This window comes from Dacryopinax primogenitus, assembly GCF_000292625.1.
Source record: "Dacryopinax primogenitus strain DJM-731 SS1 chromosome Unknown DACRYscaffold_25, whole genome shotgun sequence".
Classification (NCBI taxonomy): Eukaryota; Fungi; Basidiomycota; class Dacrymycetes; order Dacrymycetales; family Dacrymycetaceae; genus Dacryopinax; species Dacryopinax primogenitus.
The window spans coordinates 520,693-542,669 of NW_024467222.1; the positions used below are offsets into that span (position 1 = coordinate 520,693).

General features: G+C 54.3%; 7 protein-coding genes across 7 annotated transcripts; 3 read left to right on the plus strand and 4 right to left on the minus strand.

Annotated features, from left to right (window-relative positions):
- Window positions 1–278: 278 nt before the first annotated feature.
- Window positions 279–1,947, minus strand: DACRYDRAFT_59816 (glycoside hydrolase; the record flags this gene model as incomplete). Its single annotated transcript, XM_040775588.1, has 8 exons — window positions 279–578; window positions 619–748; window positions 799–1,091; window positions 1,146–1,481; window positions 1,536–1,646; window positions 1,694–1,763; window positions 1,809–1,874; window positions 1,922–1,947. Coding segments are annotated over 8 exons (1,332 nt in total), but the record flags the coding sequence as incomplete, so codon positions are not given.
- Window positions 1,948–3,292: 1,345 nt separating this feature from the next.
- Window positions 3,293–7,406, minus strand: DACRYDRAFT_25434 (Piwi-domain-containing protein). Its single transcript, XM_040774160.1, has 20 exons — window positions 7,023–7,406; window positions 6,940–6,973; window positions 6,623–6,890; window positions 6,396–6,577; window positions 5,997–6,343; window positions 5,883–5,944; window positions 5,737–5,827; window positions 5,499–5,687; window positions 5,210–5,437; window positions 5,040–5,155; window positions 4,804–4,991; window positions 4,594–4,751; window positions 4,422–4,545; window positions 4,351–4,368; window positions 4,192–4,301; window positions 4,046–4,143; window positions 3,949–3,999; window positions 3,815–3,894; window positions 3,580–3,767; window positions 3,293–3,530 (listed from the first exon to the last, which is right to left on the minus strand). The coding sequence occupies exons 1-20, from the start codon at window positions 7,293–7,295 to the stop codon at window positions 3,513–3,515; spliced, it is 2,823 nt and encodes a 940-aa protein (XP_040623922.1). The 5' UTR covers window positions 7,296–7,406; the 3' UTR covers window positions 3,293–3,512.
- A 1,128-nt stretch (window positions 7,407–8,534) lies between these two features.
- On the plus strand, window positions 8,535–11,217 carry DACRYDRAFT_112351 (glycoside hydrolase; the record flags this gene model as incomplete). The annotated part of the gene is made up of 7 exons (XM_040769397.1): window positions 8,535–8,783; window positions 8,836–9,022; window positions 9,070–9,718; window positions 9,765–9,900; window positions 9,963–10,409; window positions 10,468–10,760; window positions 10,815–11,217. 7 exons carry the CDS (start codon window positions 8,535–8,537, stop codon window positions 11,215–11,217), a joined length of 2,364 nt encoding a protein of 787 aa, XP_040623923.1.
- Window positions 11,218–15,429: 4,212 nt separating this feature from the next.
- DACRYDRAFT_102694 (uncharacterized protein) lies at window positions 15,430–16,796 on the plus strand. The gene is made up of 3 exons (XM_040767656.1): window positions 15,430–16,217; window positions 16,264–16,408; window positions 16,466–16,796. The coding sequence occupies exons 1-3, from the start codon at window positions 15,469–15,471 to the stop codon at window positions 16,565–16,567; spliced, it is 996 nt and encodes a 331-aa protein (XP_040623924.1). The 5' UTR covers window positions 15,430–15,468; the 3' UTR covers window positions 16,568–16,796.
- A 58-nt stretch (window positions 16,797–16,854) lies between these two features.
- Window positions 16,855–18,724, minus strand: DACRYDRAFT_85458 (uncharacterized protein; the record flags this gene model as incomplete). Its single annotated transcript, XM_040776734.1, has 2 exons — window positions 16,855–17,742; window positions 17,794–18,724. The coding sequence occupies 2 exons, from the start codon at window positions 18,722–18,724 to the stop codon at window positions 17,036–17,038; spliced, it is 1,638 nt and encodes a 545-aa protein (XP_040623925.1). The 3' UTR covers window positions 16,855–17,035.
- Window positions 18,725–19,118: 394 nt separating this feature from the next.
- On the plus strand, window positions 19,119–20,892 carry DACRYDRAFT_91941 (pseudouridine synthase; the record flags this gene model as incomplete). The annotated part of the gene is made up of 5 exons (XM_040777032.1): window positions 19,119–19,476; window positions 19,530–19,671; window positions 19,716–19,998; window positions 20,047–20,742; window positions 20,785–20,892. The coding sequence occupies 5 exons, from the start codon at window positions 19,119–19,121 to the stop codon at window positions 20,890–20,892; spliced, it is 1,587 nt and encodes a 528-aa protein (XP_040623926.1).
- Window positions 20,889–21,866, minus strand: DACRYDRAFT_85461 (uncharacterized protein; the record flags this gene model as incomplete). The annotated part of the gene is made up of 4 exons (XM_040776735.1): window positions 20,889–21,191; window positions 21,257–21,497; window positions 21,547–21,655; window positions 21,720–21,866. 4 exons carry the CDS (start codon window positions 21,861–21,863, stop codon window positions 21,056–21,058), a joined length of 630 nt encoding a protein of 209 aa, XP_040623927.1. The 3' UTR covers window positions 20,889–21,055.
- Window positions 21,867–21,977: the final 111 nt, after the last annotated feature.

Below are 21,977 nucleotides of genomic sequence, written 5' to 3' on the forward strand. Positions count from 1 at the left end.
CAGTAAATAGTTAATTCAAGCCAAGATAGTAGTCAAGAGTTAAGCAGTGCAAAGTACTTGAATTCACTCAACACAAAAGTGTACAAATTAACTTGTAATTTGTGTAGTGAAATGAATTTGAGTGAACATTTCAATTCAATTACAATACGCCACTCGGAGTAGATCAATTCAACACCGGAAATTCGGCTCCGTACACCTCCAAAAGTCTCCAACATTCCACCTTCATTCCATACAATCCAATACAAACCAAAGGATAAAAACTACACAGGGAACTTCATTCAATCCTCTCCATACTCGATCCTAAAAGCCCACGCATACTCCACAGCGTCCCACTCCCACTCCTCAGCGCTTATCGTCACTCCCTCCCCGTCCACCGTCCAGTCCAGCGGCCTCGGAGCACCTGCTTCACCCCCCGAACCGAGGAGCGTCACCCTGTCCCCTTCGCTCAGCGGTACAGCACGCGAGGAGGGGATGAATAGCGTATTTGTTGCCGGACGGGAGAGGGCGATGATACAGAAATGTTTTGGGGCTTGGGTGAACCTCAGAGAACCCAGTTCCGCGCCGAGGGAGGAGTATGTCTACAAGCGGCGGTATTCAGCTCGCACCGAGAAGGTGGACGGAGAAGGGGGAACGCACTGCACCGTAGATACATGACCCGGAGTGCCGCAGCCAATCCCCAACTTTCCTCAGCCGCTCCCGCATAGGCTCGACGATCGTGCCCTCCTCGTCCGGTCCCAGATTGAGCAAGCTTCCCAGCATGAGCCTCACCGCGTCCAGCAGAGTGAAAAAAGGACGCACTAATTCCCATTCTTGCTCACGATATCCACCAACGTAGCGACGATCGTCCCCGCGCTCCTATACTCCTCCGGCTTAGTGCGCCTATTAAACCCATACGAATACGGGTCGATCCCCTCGCTCGTCTCCCAGCTCCCGCGTACTATACTAGAGAACCGTGCGAATTCGGGAGTGTCAAACGACGCGTGTGACCCGCACCGATTGTTCATCGTCACTTGTTTCCCGTGCGCCAGAGCTCGGGAATAGAAGGAGGGAGCAAAGAGGTGGGTCAGGTTGGGCCCGCCGATATCGCACCACTGTCACGGTTCACATCACCCGGGCTTATCACGCATACGCAGCCAGCCACGTACCAGAATCTCCGTCCCGTACTCCTCGGCAAGCAGCTGCATCTGCCTCAACTGCACATCCCTCAAGTAGTCCCCTACGTCCGTTCTTCCCGTATACGCCTCCCTCCTCCCTTTCCTAAACGGGTCCTCCGCGAGCCCGCCGGGAAACCGATCGATCCCGTACTTAGCGTAATCGGGGGAAAACCACTCGGGCATCGAGAAGTACGTGCCTGTGTGTAGCTTGCTTCGATTGGCGGCGGTCATGAGCTCGCGGACGAGATCGCGCCGGGGCCCGAGGTGGAAGGACGATCGGTGAGAAGTGTGCTGCGTGTCGAAGAGCGCGAACCCGTCGTGGTGTTTCTGTTCGTGCATCAGTTTGCTACACTTCTACATCGATGTGAGGTGCACACCTACAGTGGTGATGACGAAGTATTTTGCTCCGGCGTCTTCAAACAACTGGATCCAGTCCGTGGCATTGAACTTGGAAGCAGTGAACTGCGGGATAAAATCATCATACACCACGTTCTATTCTTTGTCAGTACTCGCCCCCAAGTGAAAACTTGTGCACATACGCGCCCATACGTCTCTATATGATGTTTCTGTGTCGCTCCCCCATCCTCGCATGGGCTGTGGAGCCACCAACTGAATTTGGTCAGCAGCGTGCATACTCAGAGACGTTGTACGCACTTGTACCACTCTGCGTAGTATCCCACAGGTGCCCACGCAGGCACGCTAAACACGCCCCAATGGATGCTGCCCGTAAAATGTTACCACAGCTCCATTCAGCACAAAAGACGTACAATATCCCAAACTTGGCTTCGTCCCACTGTCCCAGGCTCAGCTTCTCCCTCCAACACTGTACAAGCTCGCTTACCCACACAGGCGTCTCCGCCTCTCTATCAAACCTCCGTTCCACATCTACCGTCCACTTGCCCCTAACCCTCCCTCCCCAATCCCTCAACTCCAATCTCACAGGCAAGGAACTCTCGTCCTTATCCCTCTTCTCGTCCGTCCATTGCACGGGTATGCTCACCCTCGCCTCATCCCCCGCTGCGAGCCTGTATATCCTCCCCGGGTCGAGCTGCACAAAATGCCGCGAGGAGAGATGGAGCGTGTGCCACCCGTCGATCAGGAAGCTCGCGTATGGCACCGAGCGGCTCAGGCTTGCGAGTGTGAATTCCAATAGGGGAGCGAAAGGGGCTTCTGGCTGGCGCTTGTTCGTAACCCTCGCATGCTTTACCACTAGATCCCGCGCTTTCTCTTCCACACCAGGCGGGAGCGCGGGAGTGTAGGAGAGCGCGAACAGGTGCAGCCGGTTGTGAGATGCTAATGTGGAGGGGAGGGTGATGCTCTTGAGCTGGGATCGGGTCGGGAGAGGGAAAGTGAACTGATGGATCTGGGTGAGGTTGTATGACAACTCGTGTGAGTTGACGTGGTGGTACGGCCTGGATGTGTTCAGTCTAGACCAGGGGGAAGCACAAAAGACTCACGACTTGATAACTCCCTGATTTAACCAGTGCAAATTCCACCAGTTCTTTACACTCACTATCATAACCATTCAGAACAATACACTGCACAGCGAGCAGGAAGGTGAATAACTCACACTGCGCGCCCTCCTTACTCCCGTCCTCGAAATCGAGAACGAACGACTCCGTCGTCTCTCCATCAATCCAGTCCCCCGCATACAAGACATGCAGCTCCTTCACATACCCCAGTCCGGGTACGTCCAGCACCTGCCCGGCGCAGAGTACGTTGTCCACCTGCTCGCCCCAGGCGGGGGGAAGGGTGTACTGCAATCGATTCTCAGTCACACGTGGATTGGGGAGGGGATGGACGTACTTTCACGCCCTGCCATGCCCATTCACCTGCGGGCAGGAACTCTACGGGAAAACTCCTCCCTTTGCCGTCAAAGTTCCCATCTATACCGGCAGCTTGGTTGTCGTATAAGTAAGAGAGAGGGATCGGATGAGATGGGTAGATGTTCGAGGGGAGTGAAGGTAGTTGGAAGGGAATATAGAGAGGCAGTTGAAGTATTGAGGGCCACTTCATCGCGGTGGTGAGCAGACTACCCCGCACTTACCGTTGACAGTTGTCAGGGTTCATCGTCATCGACACAAAGACAGCAACAAAGACATTCAAGTACAATGACATTCTTATTCACAAGGTAATACTAATACACAATATCTGACGGAGCTAGTCGATAACAACAGTATAACTAGGATGGTCAGATATATCGCGTGCCAATTGCAAATGTTAGTCATGACAGAAGAAACAGCATTGAAAGTGAGTCGATAGCATGACCAGCGGTATGAGACAGTCACAGTGTATGGTCGCGGATCGGTGGAGATGGTATCGCTGGTGCTTATCGGCCTTACGTAGCTCGACAGAGGATCACATGAAGTACATAGCCTGAAAACCCCATCAGTCCACAGCATCACGCATGCCAATAACCACTCACCCGGCCCTGAGAATCCCGCGGCATACTAAAATGCTGCTTCCACGTGCCGAGCAACTCACCCGTAACGCCCTTAGGCTTCGCACCCGTACTGCCGCTGAAGATCGACCCTTGCCCACTGGTGTGCTCCAGGTCGGTGAGCATGCCAGGCTCGAAATGGTTCTTGAAGCGGGAACAGACGATGTCGGCGTCTGTGTGGTGTTAGTGCGTTGCGTGTGCGCGAGAGGGGGGTGCTTACAGTAGGTAGGGGCGGGGATGGAGACTGAACGAGTGGAACGCTGGTAGACATGGCAGAGAGAATAGCACAGGTGCTGAAGTCTAGGATGGGTCAGCAAGATACTCCCGACTCCCGAAGATACCGAGAAAACTCACTCGTCCGCTTTCATGTTCGACTCATCAAGAAGAACAGTATAATGAGTAGGCCTATTACACGTGAGTGCTCTTGTTCACAGGAAAATGATAAACGCACTTAGACGTCCCCAGAAGACCACCATGAGACTGCAAGAAGAAGTCAAACTCGGTCGGATGGACAACCTCATCATCGATGATCGTCCCCGCCGGGCAGTTCTACCAAGATTCAGCCACAGGCTCAGAAGTCGCTGCGGGGGGACTTACCCCACTACGATCGCTATCCTGGACACGCTCGGGGAACATGCGTATGTGATGGCGCTTGCCAACGATGATGGCTGTGATCTTCGGAGCGATATTATGACGACGGCAACCCTCTGTTTCACCCGATGAGAACAAGTATTGATCACCTACAACAGTTCTTACCCTTGAGAGCGGTCACCTCTGCAAGCAAGGCGGTTAGAATAGGGTAATCATAACCAAGATATAGGACGCACCATGGTCCAGCACCTGCTGGAACTGCCCCTCCGAGACACCATCACGGAAGTAGATCAACCTCGCGGGAGGGTTACCGACCTTCTCCACATTCGTGCGATACGCTCTGAAACAGTCGATCGCGATCTAGCCGCCTGCATTTATTTCGCAACTAGGGAAAGAAGATATACGGACCTTGGTGTAGTCTGCTAGGTCGGCGATGATCTCCACCCTCGATTCCTGGGGACGCATCTGAGCGTAATACTTGGACACGTTCGTGTCGACAGAAGAGACGACAGCTGCGAATGTGGGGCGCATCTCCGATCCAGGAGACGGATGGATACAATCCGCACCTAGAATCGGGTGAGGGAGCGATCAAATGTGTGATCATCGTGTAGAACGCACCAAGGACCAGAGAAGGATTCGCAGGATCCATCAGGAAGGGGACGTTGCGCCGATCAGGAATGACGTTCACCCCTCCAAGCTTGACGTTCACTTTGAGCATGATGTTGGCGAAATACTGCGCGTTGCCCTTGATCGCTTTGTTAGCTTGCATACACTGGGTAGGCACGCTCCAGCGGATATCACCCAAACTAGATACAGGGGTCAGCCTGGGCCAGGAACAGCGGTGTCACGCGTACTATTTGATAGTCTGGTACAGCTCGTTGTTCATCGCATACGGGAGGAGGACGACAAGGATCATAGGTTTATTTCCCTGGTTCTCCTTCACGCACGCGGTAAACAACTGGTCAAGTTTCTGCACGGCAATTTCAGATCAAGGACCGATGCCCAAAAAATGAAAGTATCAGACCTGCACGATCGCCATCCCCTGCGGGCGATTATGGACATTTTCCAGCTTGACCAAAGGGTTGTTATCCCATTGACCGACTCCCGTTTCCTTCGCACCTTCGATCAAGCCCTCAACGATGTTGTCGATCCGGGCGCGCTGGTCCAGGTTCCAGAACCACCAGTTGTCGTTCACAGTCGAGGGACGGATAAACTTCTTTCCTTTCATGTTCCACGCACCGTCGCGTGGTGCCTACAGCAAGGAGAGTAAGCAGAGTAAGCGGAGAACACGAACCCGATGCGAAAGGACGCACAATGGTGGCATTGTTACCATACATCAACCTGGGAGCATCAAGGATCCGGGCGTTGAGCTTGATGGGCTGCTCGGTGACCTTCATATTAAAAGCCTCAAGATACTGGCTTTGCCCATACTCGAGAATGTTCATCGAGTTCTGGATAGAGCGCAACCGGTCCGGCGGCTTCTGAGTGGCAAACGCGAGGATCTACGTGCAAATGTGAGACGGGAATCTCAGGTACCTGACGGTGACTCACCTCGCGGATCTGGTTGGGAGGCGTCTGACGCTTCCAGAGCTGACCAGGGATGACGTCGCATATCTCAATCGGGAGTTTGGAGTTCTTTCCGCTGAAAACAGATGAATTAGATGGAGAAAGAGCAGCGCTAGGGAAGGCACACGTACACCTGAACGAGCCACATATGCGGGAAGCGCAAGTTGTAGTTATAGGTCTGCTTGATATATTGCTATTCCTGAGATTAGCAAACGCATACTTAGATGATGACAGGGATACTGTACCTCCACAGTCATCTCGCCCCCTTCTCTGAGCGTGAACCTCGCGGTCCGCGCAGTCTCCGGGAGCACCTTCAAGATAAGCTTAGGCTGGGGCTTCCCAGGTCCCCTCCAGAGCCGATTGACGACCTTCACACCGGCTGTACCGCCAATCTGCTTATGCGCGAGCATACGGTCACGGTCGTTGTTCGTTTGGCACAGGGTCTCTGGGGTGATACGACGGTTTTGTCCAACGGTGTCTTGCATCATGTCGATGAGGATGTTCAGCAGGGGACCCCGCTGATACATCTGACCGGTGGATATATCGACATTGACGAAGAGGCGGCCAACGCCCCATCGAGCGGACTGGAAGTCTGGGGAAGCATAAGTACCTTCAGAAGGAGGGAGGAGGGCTTTGAGACATACAACCACGCCAGACTTCCAGACCAGCGCCGACGTTCTTGAATTCCTTATCGGTATAGAAAGAGCGGATATTGAATGGGTATCTCAGGTTGGGCAGCATACGGAGAGCCACGTTCATAGCGGTGAGCGCAGTGGTCACGTTCTCGTCGTGCGACATCAGACCAGCGGCGAACCGCTCCAGAGTTCTAAAAGACGTCAGTATGAAACGTATGCTGTAGACACACACGTACTGTGGAGAGATCTGGGCGACTTCCGTGAGGATAATCGTGTACATCTTCGGTGGAGGACCGCCAGGTGCGGGAGGTTCGTCATCCCTAGGCACCAAAAACTTCCTGTCCTCGGGGAGCGGAATCGGCTGAGCGGTGTACAGATTCTTGCGGCCATCGTAGGACGCTGCACAGCGAGCAAAGATCTCCCTGTACGTCTTGCTTTGCATCCGATCGATCAGCTCCAGGTTCAGCCTAAGAGGCAGTTTCTGTTCATCGCCCTTATTGATAACTAACAGATTGTTAGCAGCCGGTACACAAACAAGAAATGACGAACATACCGACGTCATAGTGAAATATAGTCATGGGAGGACACTAACGAACACGATGAGGAAACAAAGATGCGGCGATTGGACGGACCTACCGTGAGGGGGAAAGCATTGACGATGACGGGGAGCTGTTTCCCCGCCGTTCCGTACCCAGGACGACGAACAGCAATAGTCGTGACATGTGCAGCGCCTCCAACAGGACCACGACCAGCTTGGGCGCCGCCCTGTGCACCACCGGCGGGGGAGGCACCGCGTCCTCCACCACGGGGAGGAGGACCGGAGCCGCGAGGGAGACCACCACCCCTTGTGTAGGGAGGATTTCCAGAGCCGCGGGCGGACCCGCGGTCACCACCGCGCTGAGGAGGCATGCTAGGCTAAGGAAGATAGTTGTTGAAGGTTGAAGCAAGAGGAAGAGAGGACTAGGATGAGGAGGAGGAGATGGTGGGAGAAAAGAAAGGGCGAAAAGGCGGAGGGTGCGCTTTATGAGAGAAAGGGAAAAGTTGAAATAGTGTCGCACGGACCAGGATGTCTCACCCGTGGATACAAGAGTGATGGACCGAGGGAAGGGGAATGATCAATTCACGACGGACATTAAGAGGGCAAAGAGAGAGGTGAGTGGCGATCCCTATATATAACTGGCATTTGATCTGCCTCCGTCAACGCGCATGTGCGGAAACAATGGGGAACACTGCCTGATACAGACAAACGTCATCGATCGTCTACCTCTTCTTCCCCTCTCTCCTTCACATTCGGAACCGTCATTACTAGGTGCGTCGGCGGACAGGCTCAGAGGAGATCTCAAACAACCTTAGATACGAAAATATCTCCATATATAGCCGCAGCTTGTTCGCAGGCAGAAGCTGTCTTACTCCGATCGCGACGATAAAGAACTCCGATTAGATCACCGTATGAATTAGGGAACATCCATCAAAACCAGAAACGCCGCAAATTCATGAGACGCATTTTCATCCTGTCGTCACCTTTCCTGGCTCAACGCACCTTCTGGGGTTATCTCCCGGCTGCGCCTCGCCGATGAATATGTAATTTCCGAGGGAGAAGAAATGTGGCCATGGGTAACTGACCGCTGCGTATCCTCGATGCGTCGACAGTGCAGCACACCAGCCCCTTCGGGATAAACCGATGTTGTTTCCTTTCTACAGTCTTTCGCTCGCTGTTTTCCAGTCCGATTCGTCCACGTAATCACCAAACCCGCCAGGAAGATCTTGAACTCCTGCCTTGAGGAACAGTCACGCGATTTGTCTCGTGTGCACGTGGAGATCCCTCCGAGATTGCGGGGTTGCCGATATGCCGGTCGAGGTTGTTGATGGCATTGTTAATATTAATGGGTTGATATCAATGAGATAACAGGGATAATATTAATATTGCGTTTGGATGTTGGATAATATTGAAGAATATTGGGCGTCGAAAAGTAACAACGATGGCGGACAGGAATAAACAAACATTCTAACCTGATTGATAGCAGTGCCACTGTATGTCCTGCCAGTCAACACGGTCAACCCGCAGGAACAACCTCAACCACCAAGCCCAGAAAGGAATTCCATCGTCCCACATTAGGAAATCGAAAAGAGAGCGCTCAATAAAGGGCCATGAAGCTTCCCTCTCTATCCTCCCTCGCCCAGCTGCCTCTCTCCCTCCCCTGGTCCAACCCCGAGCCGCTCAACCCCCACTCCCTCCTTCCCCCATCACACGCCTCCTACCCCTTCCACCCGATCCCTATTTCCTACCTGTTTGATAACGCCGCCTGCTGTCAGTGGACAGGCAACTTTGACGGCAATGGGAGGACGTTCCCCGAGGAGGTGCTCCCCACCGGCGAGTGGGTATGGGACGGGATCCGCGTGAGTCTCCTTATCCGATCGCTCAACGTGCTCATATGAACACATTGGATAGTACGAGCTACCGGCTAAATGGGGAGACAGGTACGATAATGTCATCTGCCAGCAACAGGTGGTCAATATCACCGGTGTGGGGTATGTAAAGGAGTTCCATATGCTTTACGCCGGTGACTGGATCGATGGGGAGACGACTGAGCGAGTGACGGTAGGGTACGAGGACGGTACATCTGAGGAGTTTGCTTGTCCGTTCTCTCTTCTACATCTATAGGATGCCGCTGATGCATACCAGTCTCGGTCAAGAACTGGTGGAACCTACACTGGCTAAACGAAGGCGTCATCAAAGCGCCCTACCACCACCTACGCTCCCAAACATTCTACAACCTCACCCAAATCCATCAATTCAGTTCCTCCCTCTCCACCCGCGCTCCAGCAGTGAGCATCACCCTCCCATCAACGATGTGGAGCTGGAATCGGCTGCATCTGTTCTCGCTCTCTTATACGCCTGCGCTCGCGCCTGAGCAGGAGGAGGAAATCAGAGATTTGATAGTGCGTCGCGCGAGACTGACGAGCAAGACGTTGACCGAAGCGCCTTTTGCCCCCCTCGTGGAAATCGCCTTCGCCTCCCTTGCTCGGCCGGTCCCGGGAGCCAAGTTCCCGATAACGAGCACGCAGAGGGTGTACCTCACTTCCCACCACTTTAAACAACATGAGCTGGTGGAGATTTACCGCCTTGCACCGGGGGACGAGGTGCGCGTGCTTGTCCCTGTTCTTTGGGTGGACGAAGAGAGGGATAAGAGCGAGAGCAGGCTGCCTGTGGAGCTCGTTTTAAAGGACGAGAAGGGGAGGGAGACGGGCAGGTGGGTCACCGAGGTGGAGAGGAGGTTCGATAGGGAAGTCGAGACGCCGCTGTGGTGGGACGACTCGAAGTTTGGGATATTGTGTGTTGTTCATATCTTACTGCCGAGGTGACTGAAGCGCCTCTAGCATCCATTGGGGGATCTATAGTGTCCCCGCATGGGCGCCTCTGGGACTATATGCAGCATGGTACAACTGGTGGCTGCACAACCCTGCCGACATGCGCTCAGAAGGATGGAGATACCACAAGGAGACATACGGGACTGTGCGGCTCTCCTCTCCCCTCTCCTGCGCCTACTGAGCTCTGCTGACTAGTACTCTGGATAGGACCTCGTGTACGACGACTGGATCCCCGAGTTCACCGGTTCAAAGTTCAACGGCACGCAATGGATCGACCTCTTCCAGAATGCGGGCGCAAAGTACTTTGTCATCGTCACGAAGCATCATGAGGGATTCGCGCTGTTCGACACGAGGTCGACGTCCCACCGGTCTTCTGTGCACTTGGGTCCGCATAGGGACTTTGTACGCGAGCTGATGGACGCCGCTAGGCAGCTCAAGATGCGCAAGGGGACGTATTTCTCTATGCCGGAGTGGTTTAACCCCGACTATCAGAAATATGGCATCGATAGGTTCCCGGGAGGACTGTCGATGCACCCTTTCAAAGCGGCGACGTGGGAGGAGTATACGGGCCGATTGCCGATCGACGACTATTTGTGGGATTTACAGCTCGCACAGATGAGGATATTGGCCCAGGAATATAAGACGGAGATCATGGTGCGTCCCCTTCCCTGCTTGTGCTGTTCTACCCTCGACCCTCGCTAACTGGGACTAGTGGTGCGACATCGGCGGGCCGAATCTCACACATGTGTTTGCGCCAGAGTTCTACGCTCAGGCCAAAGCCGAAGGAAGGCAGGTGACGATGAACAATCGGTGTGGCTCGCACGCTTCTTTCGATACGCCAGAGTTCGATCGTTTCAGCGCGATTCACACTAGAAAGTGGGAGACGAGCGAGGGGATCGACCCGCATACTTATGGACTCAATCGCCGAACCAAGCCGGAAGAGTATAGGAGCCCGGATGTGATCGTGCGAACGCTCGTGGACATCGTGAGCAAGAACGGGAATTAGTGAGTATGCACCAGTACTGGCTTGTCATGTGCCCGTGCCCTGACACGAGGCAGCCTATTAAATGTTGGACCCGATGCCGAGGGCGTCATCATCGACCCTATGCGAGAGCGTTTGCTCGAAGTTGGAAGATGGCTCCAGCATTCGGGCGAGTGTATCTATAACACAACATATTCCGCCCTCGGCCCTCAAGTCGGCAACGTGCGGTTCACGACTACACCCAAATCTTTCTGCATCATCTCCCTCGAGAAGCCCCAAGGTTCGACCCTCATTATTCCCGCGAGTCGGCAGATTCCGATATTGCCAAAGGATACTGTTCACCTGCTTGGTGCGAGCATGAAACCCATACCGTGGAACATCGACCACGACGGGTCACTGGTTCTCCATCTCAATGCGACAATGGTTGACAAGGTCAAGCATGCCTGGGCCTTCAGGATCACATACCACGGAATTAGTTAAGGATGTAGTAACAATGTGTAACCATTACTCTTACATCATTGTAAATTGGTATGGACTGTTGCCATTGTACAGGAATCCAGCCCCTTAAGCTCGGCAATTGGCTTCTTTGGGAAGGTGCCTGAATAAGGGCACCGCGCGCGTATTACAGGCTTTTGTTCCCCGCCGCGCTGCTCTCTAACATTGTTCTTCTCGTTTTCTTCCTATGCTCAACAGTTCTATTGGTTGCTACAGAGCCCGTATGATGGGCCATGTCTATTCTTTGTGGTGGAACCCGAACGGCATCCGAGGCGGCGGGAATCCGAAACGAGTCAAGCGTGCTGTGCTTGCGCCCCTATCCGACTTTTGTCCTTTGACTTGGCCTGTTCTTGTTCTCTGCAACTGGCCTTGTGCATGCTCCGGCAAACATCCACATGCGGGTTCTTGAACACGCACTCCTTCTAGTTCTGGTGCTTCACTGGCCCTGCTATTGCTTCTTGTTAAAAATTTCATTGTGGCAAGAACTGTGTTGTGGCCTCTGTTGGTCGGGACTTATAATGGGCCCAATACGGACTGATAATCCACCACGGGTCCACACACGCCTCCCCTGTGGCCGCTGGTCGGCCCCTCACATCGTAATATTTGCTGCTTGCCACACAAACTCGCTCTCATTTACTATCCGAAACGCGGCTTTGCCTCCTTCCGAAACGCGGGTCCTACTTGACAGCGTCCGACTTTGTTGTTTTCCACCTTCCCAATATGGAACCCATGCATCTGCATGGCTCCATGGAGGTACCTCCTGAGGTTGCCCCTGTCTACGAGATGATGAAAAGGAGATACATGGCTGCCATTCTTGCCGACATCAACTGCCAACTGGTTCAGAGCGAGTACCGCAACACCTCGCCCTACTGGACTGTCAACAGCGCGGTTCAGCTGCACGGACGACAGCATGATCGCGAAGTAGCAACTACTGCCTTTCTTGATCAATATTGGGAAACTGTGCGAAAGAGCTATACGGATCTCGGTGTGCTGTGCATGCCTCCTTTCTCGCTACCCCTAGACTTTCAGCGCCTAGTCGACGAATCTCCGCGCTGGCAGGACAGCACTCGCCTACCACGGCTGACCTTTCCGCCGATCCTTGTCACATACGACGGTCTTGGCTTCCATGAATACATTCTTGCTCACGCAGAGGTCAACAGTCAGCCTTTCCCAAACTATTTCACTCGAGATGAAGGACGCAACACACTGGTCTTCGCACTTGCTGATGATCAATACAACCCAAGTCACGCGGCTCCGCCGACAGCTCCTCCGCAGGCAGGCTCCTCTTTCCCCTTACCCCTGTCGTCAGCTGAAGATATAACCAACAGTCGATGACCCAGCACCGCCGTCGCTCTTTACCTCGAACTACCAGCGTTCGTAGCGTTCGTAGCAGTCGCGCAACCCCAAGTCGACCCATACCGCCACGATATAGTCCGCCCCGTCCAGATACCACGAAACCAGATAACATGATGCCACGACCCGCAAGCGGTCCCGCTCCTTATGTTGACGCTCTGGCTGCAGCACTCTCCGCTGCTAAGGCACTACTTCGATACCCCGAAAGCGAGCCCTTTCGAAGAGAACTCAAAACCTTCATTGATCTACTGATGGAGACTCGCGCATCTGAGATGCGAACACGAACAGCTCTTTCCAACCCAAAATTTCTCAAGTGCGTCGAAACAAGAGTGGTTTTCTACGCGGGTCTGACTTTGTTGCAGGCGCCTGGACAAATTCATGAAATGGTACGAAGATATCGAAAGCGAGCGAACATTAGGCAAAAAGCTATTATTTAAGATCGAAGATCAGCCACGCCTACGCGAGTTCTTCACCAAACTGACTCATATTCGTAATGTTGAGGTCCGTCTTTCTGCTTGCTCTCGCGATCCTCTCCTCATATATTCGAGCAGGCCGCTGCGGAACGGAAACTACCCGTCACGTCTCGGCAGAGTTTGGATTTAGAACGGGTTGAACAGGCGCTTCATGCCTTTCAGGATCTAGTGGACAATATGGGGGATGTAACCAATGAGCCCAGTGTCGATGTATGAGGACGCGCGATTATACCCGCTGTATACATACGGCCGGCGCCTAAACACATGTATCCTTACCATACTCCACAGGAATAAATAAAGTCTCAACATGTTTGCCGATCTTCACTTTTTTTCTATCGGCGGTCAAAACTGACAACTTCGCATAAGCCACACGTGTGAACACTAGGAAACAAAAGCCTGCAGGGGTTACAATCATCGAAGCATATGATTGGATCAAAGTTTTGTTCTTCTATGAGGCGGTGTTGGAAAAGCTTCATCCGATTCCGCTTTCACTGCTCTTACCAACAATTGTATCTCTTATTATAATGTACTGTGACGAATATGGTATCAAAAGCGCTGAGCTCGGGTGATGTTCTCTACAGTGATTTTGTGGCCTCTCTGGGTTGGCAACTGTAGTCCTGTCGCCATCGTGCCGCGACTGCCCGACTGCTATGGCCTTCCTGGCTACAAGAACGGTTGACCCCCTCTCATCCGAAGGCAGCCTCTACTCTCTTCCTCCTTCTCAACTTCAACATACGAGTTGTGCTTCTGAAGTTTATCAGGCTTGCTGACTTGGATTCGCTTTCAATCGATATACTGCTCAGAAGTTGGTCGAGTTCGATTCTTCCATTGTCTCTGCCGAAGGAGAAACGCCGACGAGCTACACTACTCTCAGCGCTTCCACCCACATTCTTCATTCTTCCACACGGCTTATGTTGCGAAGCCAGTTCAGTGGACCTTGGGCCCGGGGCAACGCGCCTCAGATCGAAACCGGCTCCGCATCTTACCCGGCTCCACAACGAGGCAGCACCGGTTGCGCCTCTCACTCCCGGCAGCATCCTGTCCAGCACTTCTCGCAACGGCAACTCAAATATAGAGAGAAGGCGCCACTACCACTCGATCTAAGCCTTGCAGAGCAGCACAAAATATTGGAAGAGCACGCTGCTGTTGCGACAAACTCATCAATATCTCAAGACCACGGTGTCGAATGTCAAGATCAAGGGACAGAACCGTTGCCGGCCAGTGAGCAACAGGATCTACTGGCTACTTATCACATGTTGCAGCATTTGCCCCAAACTGTCAGGGATCCGAGCCTACCGACACCGGACTTCGGAGCGGCTGGCGCCGGTTGGTTCGAGTATAAGGACAACAAGCTTAGATCTGAGGATGCACAAATGCGTCTACCATCGGGCTCAGGTCCAGCAGTCCTTCCCCCAATGGGAACCAATCTGCAGACCAGGAGCAGTTCCGTCGGTGAGGGAAACGCGAACGTGGTCAGTATGGGTTCTCCTGCACCCTGTCAACTCCTAAATCTGAGCATGTAGGTTAATGCCGCACACAACGACAAGCAGCGAGAAGCTGTCTCCATCCTCTCCGGTGTACAAGACCTACCCAGTTATAATGGAGGTGTCTTGCATCATGAGCCTCTCAACGACTTTGTCGATACACCAAAGGCTTTTCCCAGGCACTTGAACTGCAGTGTACTTTCATCATTTCCCACAGCGCCGATTGGTGCTCCATCGGCACCTCCTGAGCAACTTTCATGCGAGCAACTCGTCCACGAAGAAGATCCTGCGCCCGATCCCGCACGATGTGGTCGTCGACATGGACTGCTCCCCGAACACGAGCATTTTCTCAGTATCAGGAATATTCAGCACCATGCTTCTGAATTCTACAGTAGCCTCCAGAAGAATCCTCTGTCCTGGGCTGAATTTTCTACGTTGCCATCTCCCCCCCTACACGCAAGGGATACTCGCGTCGGCGTGGTCAGCCGAAACCCTCAGCCTTTTGCACCTTTTCCATTTCCCCTTTTCTGGGAACACAACTGCACTGACGACGCCAAGGATCTCGTGTATCGGCCTTCGTCTCGACCAGGTCGGTGGGATTTATTTTTTGCTATGGCTGGACGGCATGTAGCTTGGGTTTGCGCTGCCATCCACCAGGTCGAAGCGGACGTCCGCGGGGAGGAAATTGCGGAGCTTCAAAGGCAACACAACGAGTTAACAAGGGAGGAATACTATCGGAAGATTAATGCGCTATCTCGATTTCAGGATTGGCGCTATGCATGTGCTTTACACTGGATGGTGATATTCTACAATCACATGTTCATGGAGCTGAATAAGACTGGGTCAGAAGTCATGACGATTCCAGAACTGCGTTTCCCTCTTCCATTCCAGAAGCCGTTCTTCGCTGAACTGGGGAGCATGACTTCATGGGATTATGCGTTTCGGAATCGACACTTAGCCCGGAGCACATCTTGCCTCATCACCCGTTGTACCTTGCCCTGGTCAAACCTTGCTGGGGCAGCTCTGCTTCACCAGATGATCCGTGTTGGCCGCAGATGATCAAAAGCTCTGTAAATCCGTCAACTCCCCCGCTTCCGACTCGTGCCGGTCTGCTGGACACGCCCACCCGGAGCCTTGCCAAAAATGGAAGCCACGCGAACAACACTTCTGCAATGAGGCGGGAGACATCGTTGTCTACAAGACACACCCGTGCTGGACCACCACCAACCCCACCCGCAACAAACGACAAACCCCAACCGCAGATGGAATCATTCGTCTCCTTCGGCGATCAGCATGCTGTATACAATCCGCTCACGAGCTCAGCGCCGATATACGTGGTCCCAGACCCAAATGGCCAAGGCTACTTCTTCGTGCCTCCACAGGAGGAAGGAGTCGTGGACGAGATGACGTGGTGTCAACAAATACAAGTCCAAGTACCTCTGGAGGCCACGCCCTCTTCGATGGGACTTCCCTTACCAGAGTCAGAGTCAGAAGGCACGGTTACGGAGGCGGCCCTGCCGGAGTCTTTAGTAGACAGGGCGATTGAGGCGGGAAGAGCGCTCCAGGCATGCCCAGACATCGGTCCTATCCACCTCCAGCTCTCCAAGCTCATCTCCCGGCTCCTCGACTGCAAGTACAGCCCAGGGGCGACGTACATCTCGGACGGCCTTGCGAAGTGCGTCTTTCACCAGCCATCATTGACATGTACTAACCCCGTTCAGACGACTGAACAAATTCTGCAACTGGTGCTATGAACTGAGCTCAAAGTTGCGCAACGGCCACACGCACCACTGGTCCACAGGGGAAGTAGAACAACTCAAAGACTTCCTCTCCCGTATCAGCAGTAACATACAGGAACTGCAACCCGTGCGTGTTTTTCCTGTCCGTGTGTCCTAGGCTGGACCTCATTTTGGGCGTGTGTAGGATCCGTTGTTCCTCGAGGTGATGGTGGAGAAGCGCCAGGTGGACGCGTGTAGGTGGACAGGAAGGGAGGCGGACAAGTTTGCCGCGAGGGGCTTCCAGTAGTCAGGCTGCGGTCAAGCTGCCAGTCGAGGGGAGGAGAGGAGTGCTGGCGGGATGGCGAAGGGAAGGGAGCGAGATGGGCTAGACGATGACTAAAGGACACGCGGAAACAACGCACTCCGCAAGAACTCCTTACTCCATATTTATTGTACATTCCTTACTCCGGGCGAAACCCAAGTTTATGCAACGCCTGGCAGTAAGCACGCGCTAGCCTCGTGCCAGCTTGCGCAAGTGTTAATAGTCTGTATGCCTGACGGTTTGTTGCATATGCATGTGTTGGATTGTCGTTTGTGCATCTACAAAACTAAGAACAAAAACATGCAACACGATCGTCCTTGAGTCCAGAGTCTAGTAGTACAGCAGTGCAGAGATATGCACTTCTTAATCCTACACATGCGTTACCTTCTTTGCGCCTTCCCTTGCATTTCTCCATTACAGGAGGCGAACACCGGAGAGGGCGCGGCGGGGCGCTCACCAACCCCCAACCTTCCCACCTTCATCAACCCACACCCCTGGAAACTCTGCATATACCCCGTCCTCCACCCGCGCCCATTGCTCTGTGACGATCTCGAGCCCCTTCCCCTCCAGGGGTGGGCCATACTCGTCTTCCTCTTCCCAGTCCTGTGCTGCCTCTACAGGTGAAGGCGCAGGGAGTAGCTCAAGGTCGAGACACATCCCTCCCCTGCTGGAGTAGACAAAGTAGTGTGCGCGGTCGAGGATCGGTGCGCTGGCGGGATAGTCCGGCGAGGGGCGCTTGAGAGTCTGGAACGCTTTCTGTGCTGGGGAGAGGGGAGGAGAGTGCTTGACCAGGTTGGCATGGACGAACAAAGGGGACGGAGGGGTGGAAGGGAGAGTGTTAGGCGGGTGGGAGAGGTCGTAGTGTACCATACTGAGTCCGCAGAACTTGCCGTTGTCCTCATACCCCAGTATGCTCATCCACCTAGGGGCGGAGACGTACTCCAGCCCGAGCGCCCAGAAGGCATAGCGGAAGGTGTCCTTGTCACCCCCGGAAAGGCGGAACCAGAACTCGTGCTCGGCTTGCATGTGTGCGGCGATATGGAGCGCTGCGAGGTTGAGCCCGCCGTTGCCGGACTTGGAGATGAGGAACGCGCCGCTGTCGACTTCCCATTCTGTGGGGTCGCAAGTCCGGCCAAGCAAGCGCCAGATGGCGTTTTCCGCTGGTGATAGATGTGTCAGTATTAGTGCAGGTTGATAGAAGAGGGACGTACGATGGTCCTTGTTGATGTCTGTCCAAAAGGCAGCGCCAGTCTTCTTGAACGTCTCGTCCTCGAAGAGGTAGCTCGGCTCGCGCAAGCACAGCACGTCGCTGTCCAAGTACAGGACCTCGTCAAACTCGCTCAGGAGCACAGCGAGCGCCTTGATATGGAAGTTCTTCCATGCTCCGGGAACTTTCTGCTGGTTCGTCAGGACACGGTGGGTGACACGGAGTGCTTGCAGTTCTGCCAGGCCTTGGGTGGGTAGTTCGCCAGGGAAGGAGAACAACTCGATTGGTAGGGGGCTCATATAGTACCCGCGGAGGAGCTTGATACTCGTAATCGCGCGCTGGAGGGTGTCCTTATTTCCCGCAGTGATAACAATCCCTCTTCTCTGCTCCCCATATCCCAGTTCAGGGGCGACGACGTCCACTCCTCCCTTTTCCAGCCCTTCGAGCCAGCGGACGATCCCCTCCCGTCGAGAGCGGACGTCGTCCTCACTCACCCCAGCCCAGAATTCTCGCTGTCCCTTAAGCTGATCAGGGTTGACGAGTTTGTCGTGTACGGCCAGAGGGCAGGAACGCGCGTTGTGCGCTAGTGCTGCGTCCGCTGGGAGCACGGGGCGCGTTAGGAGTGCGTGGAGGCGCACACGGAGGCCAGGGTGGGAGATCTCGATGGGCACTGTAGGGCGTTCTTGTTCCCATCCCTGGGGAGAAGTAGGAGCGTCAGCAACAGGAATCCCAGAGCTGAGGTCGGTGTCGTCCTCGATATCGACGGGTCCGATGAGGTCTTCGTGACCTTCCAGCCCCTGGGGTAACCAGTAAGGCGAAGAGATGCCGAATGGGCGGAAAGAGGTAGAGCTTGGTGAGAATATATACAGGGCGAGGAGGAGGAGAGGAACGGCGAGGAGGAGACGGTAACGACCGCGGGGGAGAGGGAGGGACATGGTCGTGAGGAGGAGGAGGAGGAGGAGGAGAAAGAAGTGCCACCGCAAACCATCAGTGATGAACAACAACTCACCGGAGCCGAAATATCCCCGATACACAGCCACTTCCACAAATGAAATTATTTCTGTCAACGACGAGCGCTTATTTTTATGACTCGGAAATCGTTGAATGCCAACATATTCAGCGCATCTTTCACCTAGTCATATACGCACTCTCATAGCACGACATAGACATATTGTAGCCTCTCACACTGCACTCATGGAAGCCCTCAACGTCTACACAAAACCCACCAGTCCTACCGCCCACATACCATCGACATCAACCACCACTCCAGTACTCTCACGCGACCCAAGACTGCGCTACGTACCCCCCTACTGGCATGCTTATTCCACCATGGCAAAAGGACGGTGGTGGAACCGCGAGATCCTCGAGCTCATCAGTACAGAATTCCGCGACCGCTCGCTCGAGTACTACCGCTTTGCCCTAGCAGCGGGGGTGACGACTATCAACGGGCGACGGGCTAAGCCTGGGGATATCGTACGCAACGGCGACAGGATACAGAATGTGGTGCACAAACACGAGCCTCCTGTAACGGGAAGAGTGCAGGTTATTAGTGGAGAGAAGGAGCGCGAGAGGGACTTGATAGTCGTTATGAAGCCTGGGAGTGTGCCTGTGCACGCCGCGGGAAGATACTACAAGAACTCCCTGCTCGAGATAATCAAGTCCGATTTCGGACTAGACAAAGTATACAGTACGTCCCCCCTCCCTATTGCAAGCACCAGCTCATCCTCTCCCTCCGCGCAGCCGTAAACCGCTTGGACAGACTAACGAGCGGACTGATGCTGATCGCCACCACTCCCCAGCGTGCATCAGAGCTATGCAAACAATTTGCAGAAAACAAAGTCCAGAAGTCCTACCTCGCCCGGGTAGCCGGCAAGTTCCCAGAGTACGTCTCCCTCCTCCTTTCCTACTCCCCGCTGACCCCTGAAGTGGGGAAACGACCGTCTCCGAGCCCCTGCTAACTATAGACCGGCAAATGGGGCTCGTCGTCGTCCATCCATCTGGCAAGCCCTCCCTTACCCACTTCCGCCTCCTCTCCTACTCAGCGAGGACGAACACCTCTCTGCTGCTCTGTCAGCCGCGTACGGGCCGCACGCACCAGATCCGGGTACACCTCCAGTGGCTAGGATTCCCTATTGCGAACGACCCGGTGTATAGGGATGAGAATGTGTGGGGGAAGAAGGGGGGGAGGGGAGGGATCGATTTAAGCCCGGTGACGGAGGGGGAGATGGAGATAGGGCCGAGTGTGATGCCTGAGGAGGCGGCGAGGGCGCTGGGCTTGGAAAGGGGAGGAAAGGTGGATGGGTTACAGCCGGAGGTAGGCGAAGGGGGAGTCGGACCCGGGAAGCCTGCATCAGACATCTATGACCTCGAGCCAGCTAATCCCACTAACGGCCTTCCTCTCGCCCCGTCACGCGAAGCCGTCAACGGCGTCCAATCCCACTCCTCAATCCCCGCCCCTGCCCTTCTTCCCCGCGAAACCGGCGCAGACATCGGCCTCTCCTCCCCCGTCCCCCTCTCCCCGCAAGCGATCCAGATCATCAAATCCCTCCGTGACCAGAAGGACAAGTCCGAGGATTGGGCGCGGTGGAGGGATGTAGTTTTTCGAGCTAGGGACGCGGGGGGCTTCCTAACAGCCAAGGGGGCTAAGGCGGTTGGTCTAACGCAGAGGAAAGGGGATGAGACTGCAGCAGTCGAAGACCAAGACGCCGAAGGAGAAGGAGCGGAAGAGGAGCCATTCCACCCTATGCTAGATACGGCGACCAACACCCTCTTCTGCCCTATCTGCTATGCGCCGCTCCACCCCGACCCGAATCCGGAGAAGATGTATATCTTCTTGCATGCTTGGAGGTATGAGACTGAGGAAGGGTGCTGGGAGAGTGAGTGGCCGGAGTGGGCCAAGGAGGGGTGGGTGCCGGAGGGGATGCATGGGGAGGATGGGGAGGCGCAGGCAGAGGTTGGTCAGGGAATGGTTGAGCGAATAGGGGAATCTGGGCAGGTCGACGAGGCGAAGGGTGGGCAGGAAGAGCGCAGCCTATATCAGCTAGCAGACAGCTGTGCTGCTGCCCTCCAGTTAGGGGATCTCAAGGATAGTGGATTATTGTAACTTGTGTAATACCTCTAATGTCTATCCGTATCTTGTCTACAAACCAGCTAATGGCGAATAAGGATATGCAGCAGCCAGGTATCCGGGCGTACAATACACTCTACCTCCCTCTGCCTCTGCCTAGGCAGCTCTACCTCCCCGTTTCCAGCACCATCACTGTACATCATTCCATCACAGCAGCAGAGATCCGGTCGACCTCGATCTTCTCCAATTTCTGGATTTTGAGTGTTTCTGGGATCTCGCCCCGTGCAGATTCTCGTTCCAGCTCCGCAGAGATCAGGGAGAGGTACGTTGACCACCTTGACATGGTCAGCCCATCAAGATGGAACACAGATAGAAAGATGGTAGGCAGTGCTCGACTCACCCCAGTCCGACCATGTTCATCACCGGCGGTCGTGCATACACGGGGACAACAGTCATGTTTACCGCTTGAGCGGGGCCGAAGACCATCCACTGCCTAGTCAATATCCGTGTAAAGTTCGTCTCCCATCGCTGGCGGATCTCGCCCAGCGGTCGGCCTTCCAGCAAGCCCATCCAGAGGAAGAACCAGGTGGTCGCGAAGGGTGCAAAGAGGGACATGTCGATCACCAGCCTGGTGAGTGTCGCTGTGCATGGATGAGTGACTGAGTGAGGAGGAATGAGATAGGAACGCACTGCCGATGACTGAGGAGAACTGTATTCGGTTTACGAGGTAGTGCCATCGGTTTGCGACAGGAGTGAAGATGAAGCAGCCATATGCGGCGAATCTCGTCGTTGCCTTCCACTAGTTGCATGCCCAAACAAGTGCATGTCAGTACGGCACGAGGTGTAGAAGACGGAGGGCGTACATCATGTTTATCCCAACCTCGCTTGCTCACTCCTTGCTGCGTGATGATGTTCCCCAGACCCATGACTACAGCTGAAGTGAGCATCTGTGTGCGCAGGGTGTGCACGCGTAACTGGTGCATGTACGCTCGAAAGATCGATGCCATCTGAGTGAACGCAGAACTGGAGGGCAAGCCGAGAGGGTATTGAGAACGTCCAGACGTCAATATGACCAAGAAAAGGATTGTTGGAACGCCGTTGCAGCGTTTATCCGACCGCAA

Coding starts and splice junctions, on each gene's coding strand:
- DACRYDRAFT_25434 (XM_040774160.1), bottom strand. CDS start 7,295: ATGCCTCCTCAGCGCGGTGGTGACCGCGGGTCCGCCCGCGGCTCTGGA. Junction 4,546..4,593: donor ACCTAGCAGACTACACCAAG/GTCCGTATATCT, acceptor GCAGGCGGCTAG/ATCGCGATCGACTGTTTCAG. Junction 4,000..4,045: donor GGTCTTCTGGGGACGTCTAA/GTGCGTTTATCA, acceptor CACGTGTAATAG/GCCTACTCATTATACTGTTC.
- DACRYDRAFT_102694 (XM_040767656.1), top strand. CDS start 15,469: ATGGGATTATGCGTTTCGGAATCGACACTTAGCCCGGAGCACATCTTG. Junction 16,218..16,263: donor ATCTCGGACGGCCTTGCGAA/GTGCGTCTTTCA, acceptor AACCCCGTTCAG/ACGACTGAACAAATTCTGCA. Junction 16,409..16,465: donor ACATACAGGAACTGCAACCC/GTGCGTGTTTTT, acceptor GGGCGTGTGTAG/GATCCGTTGTTCCTCGAGGT.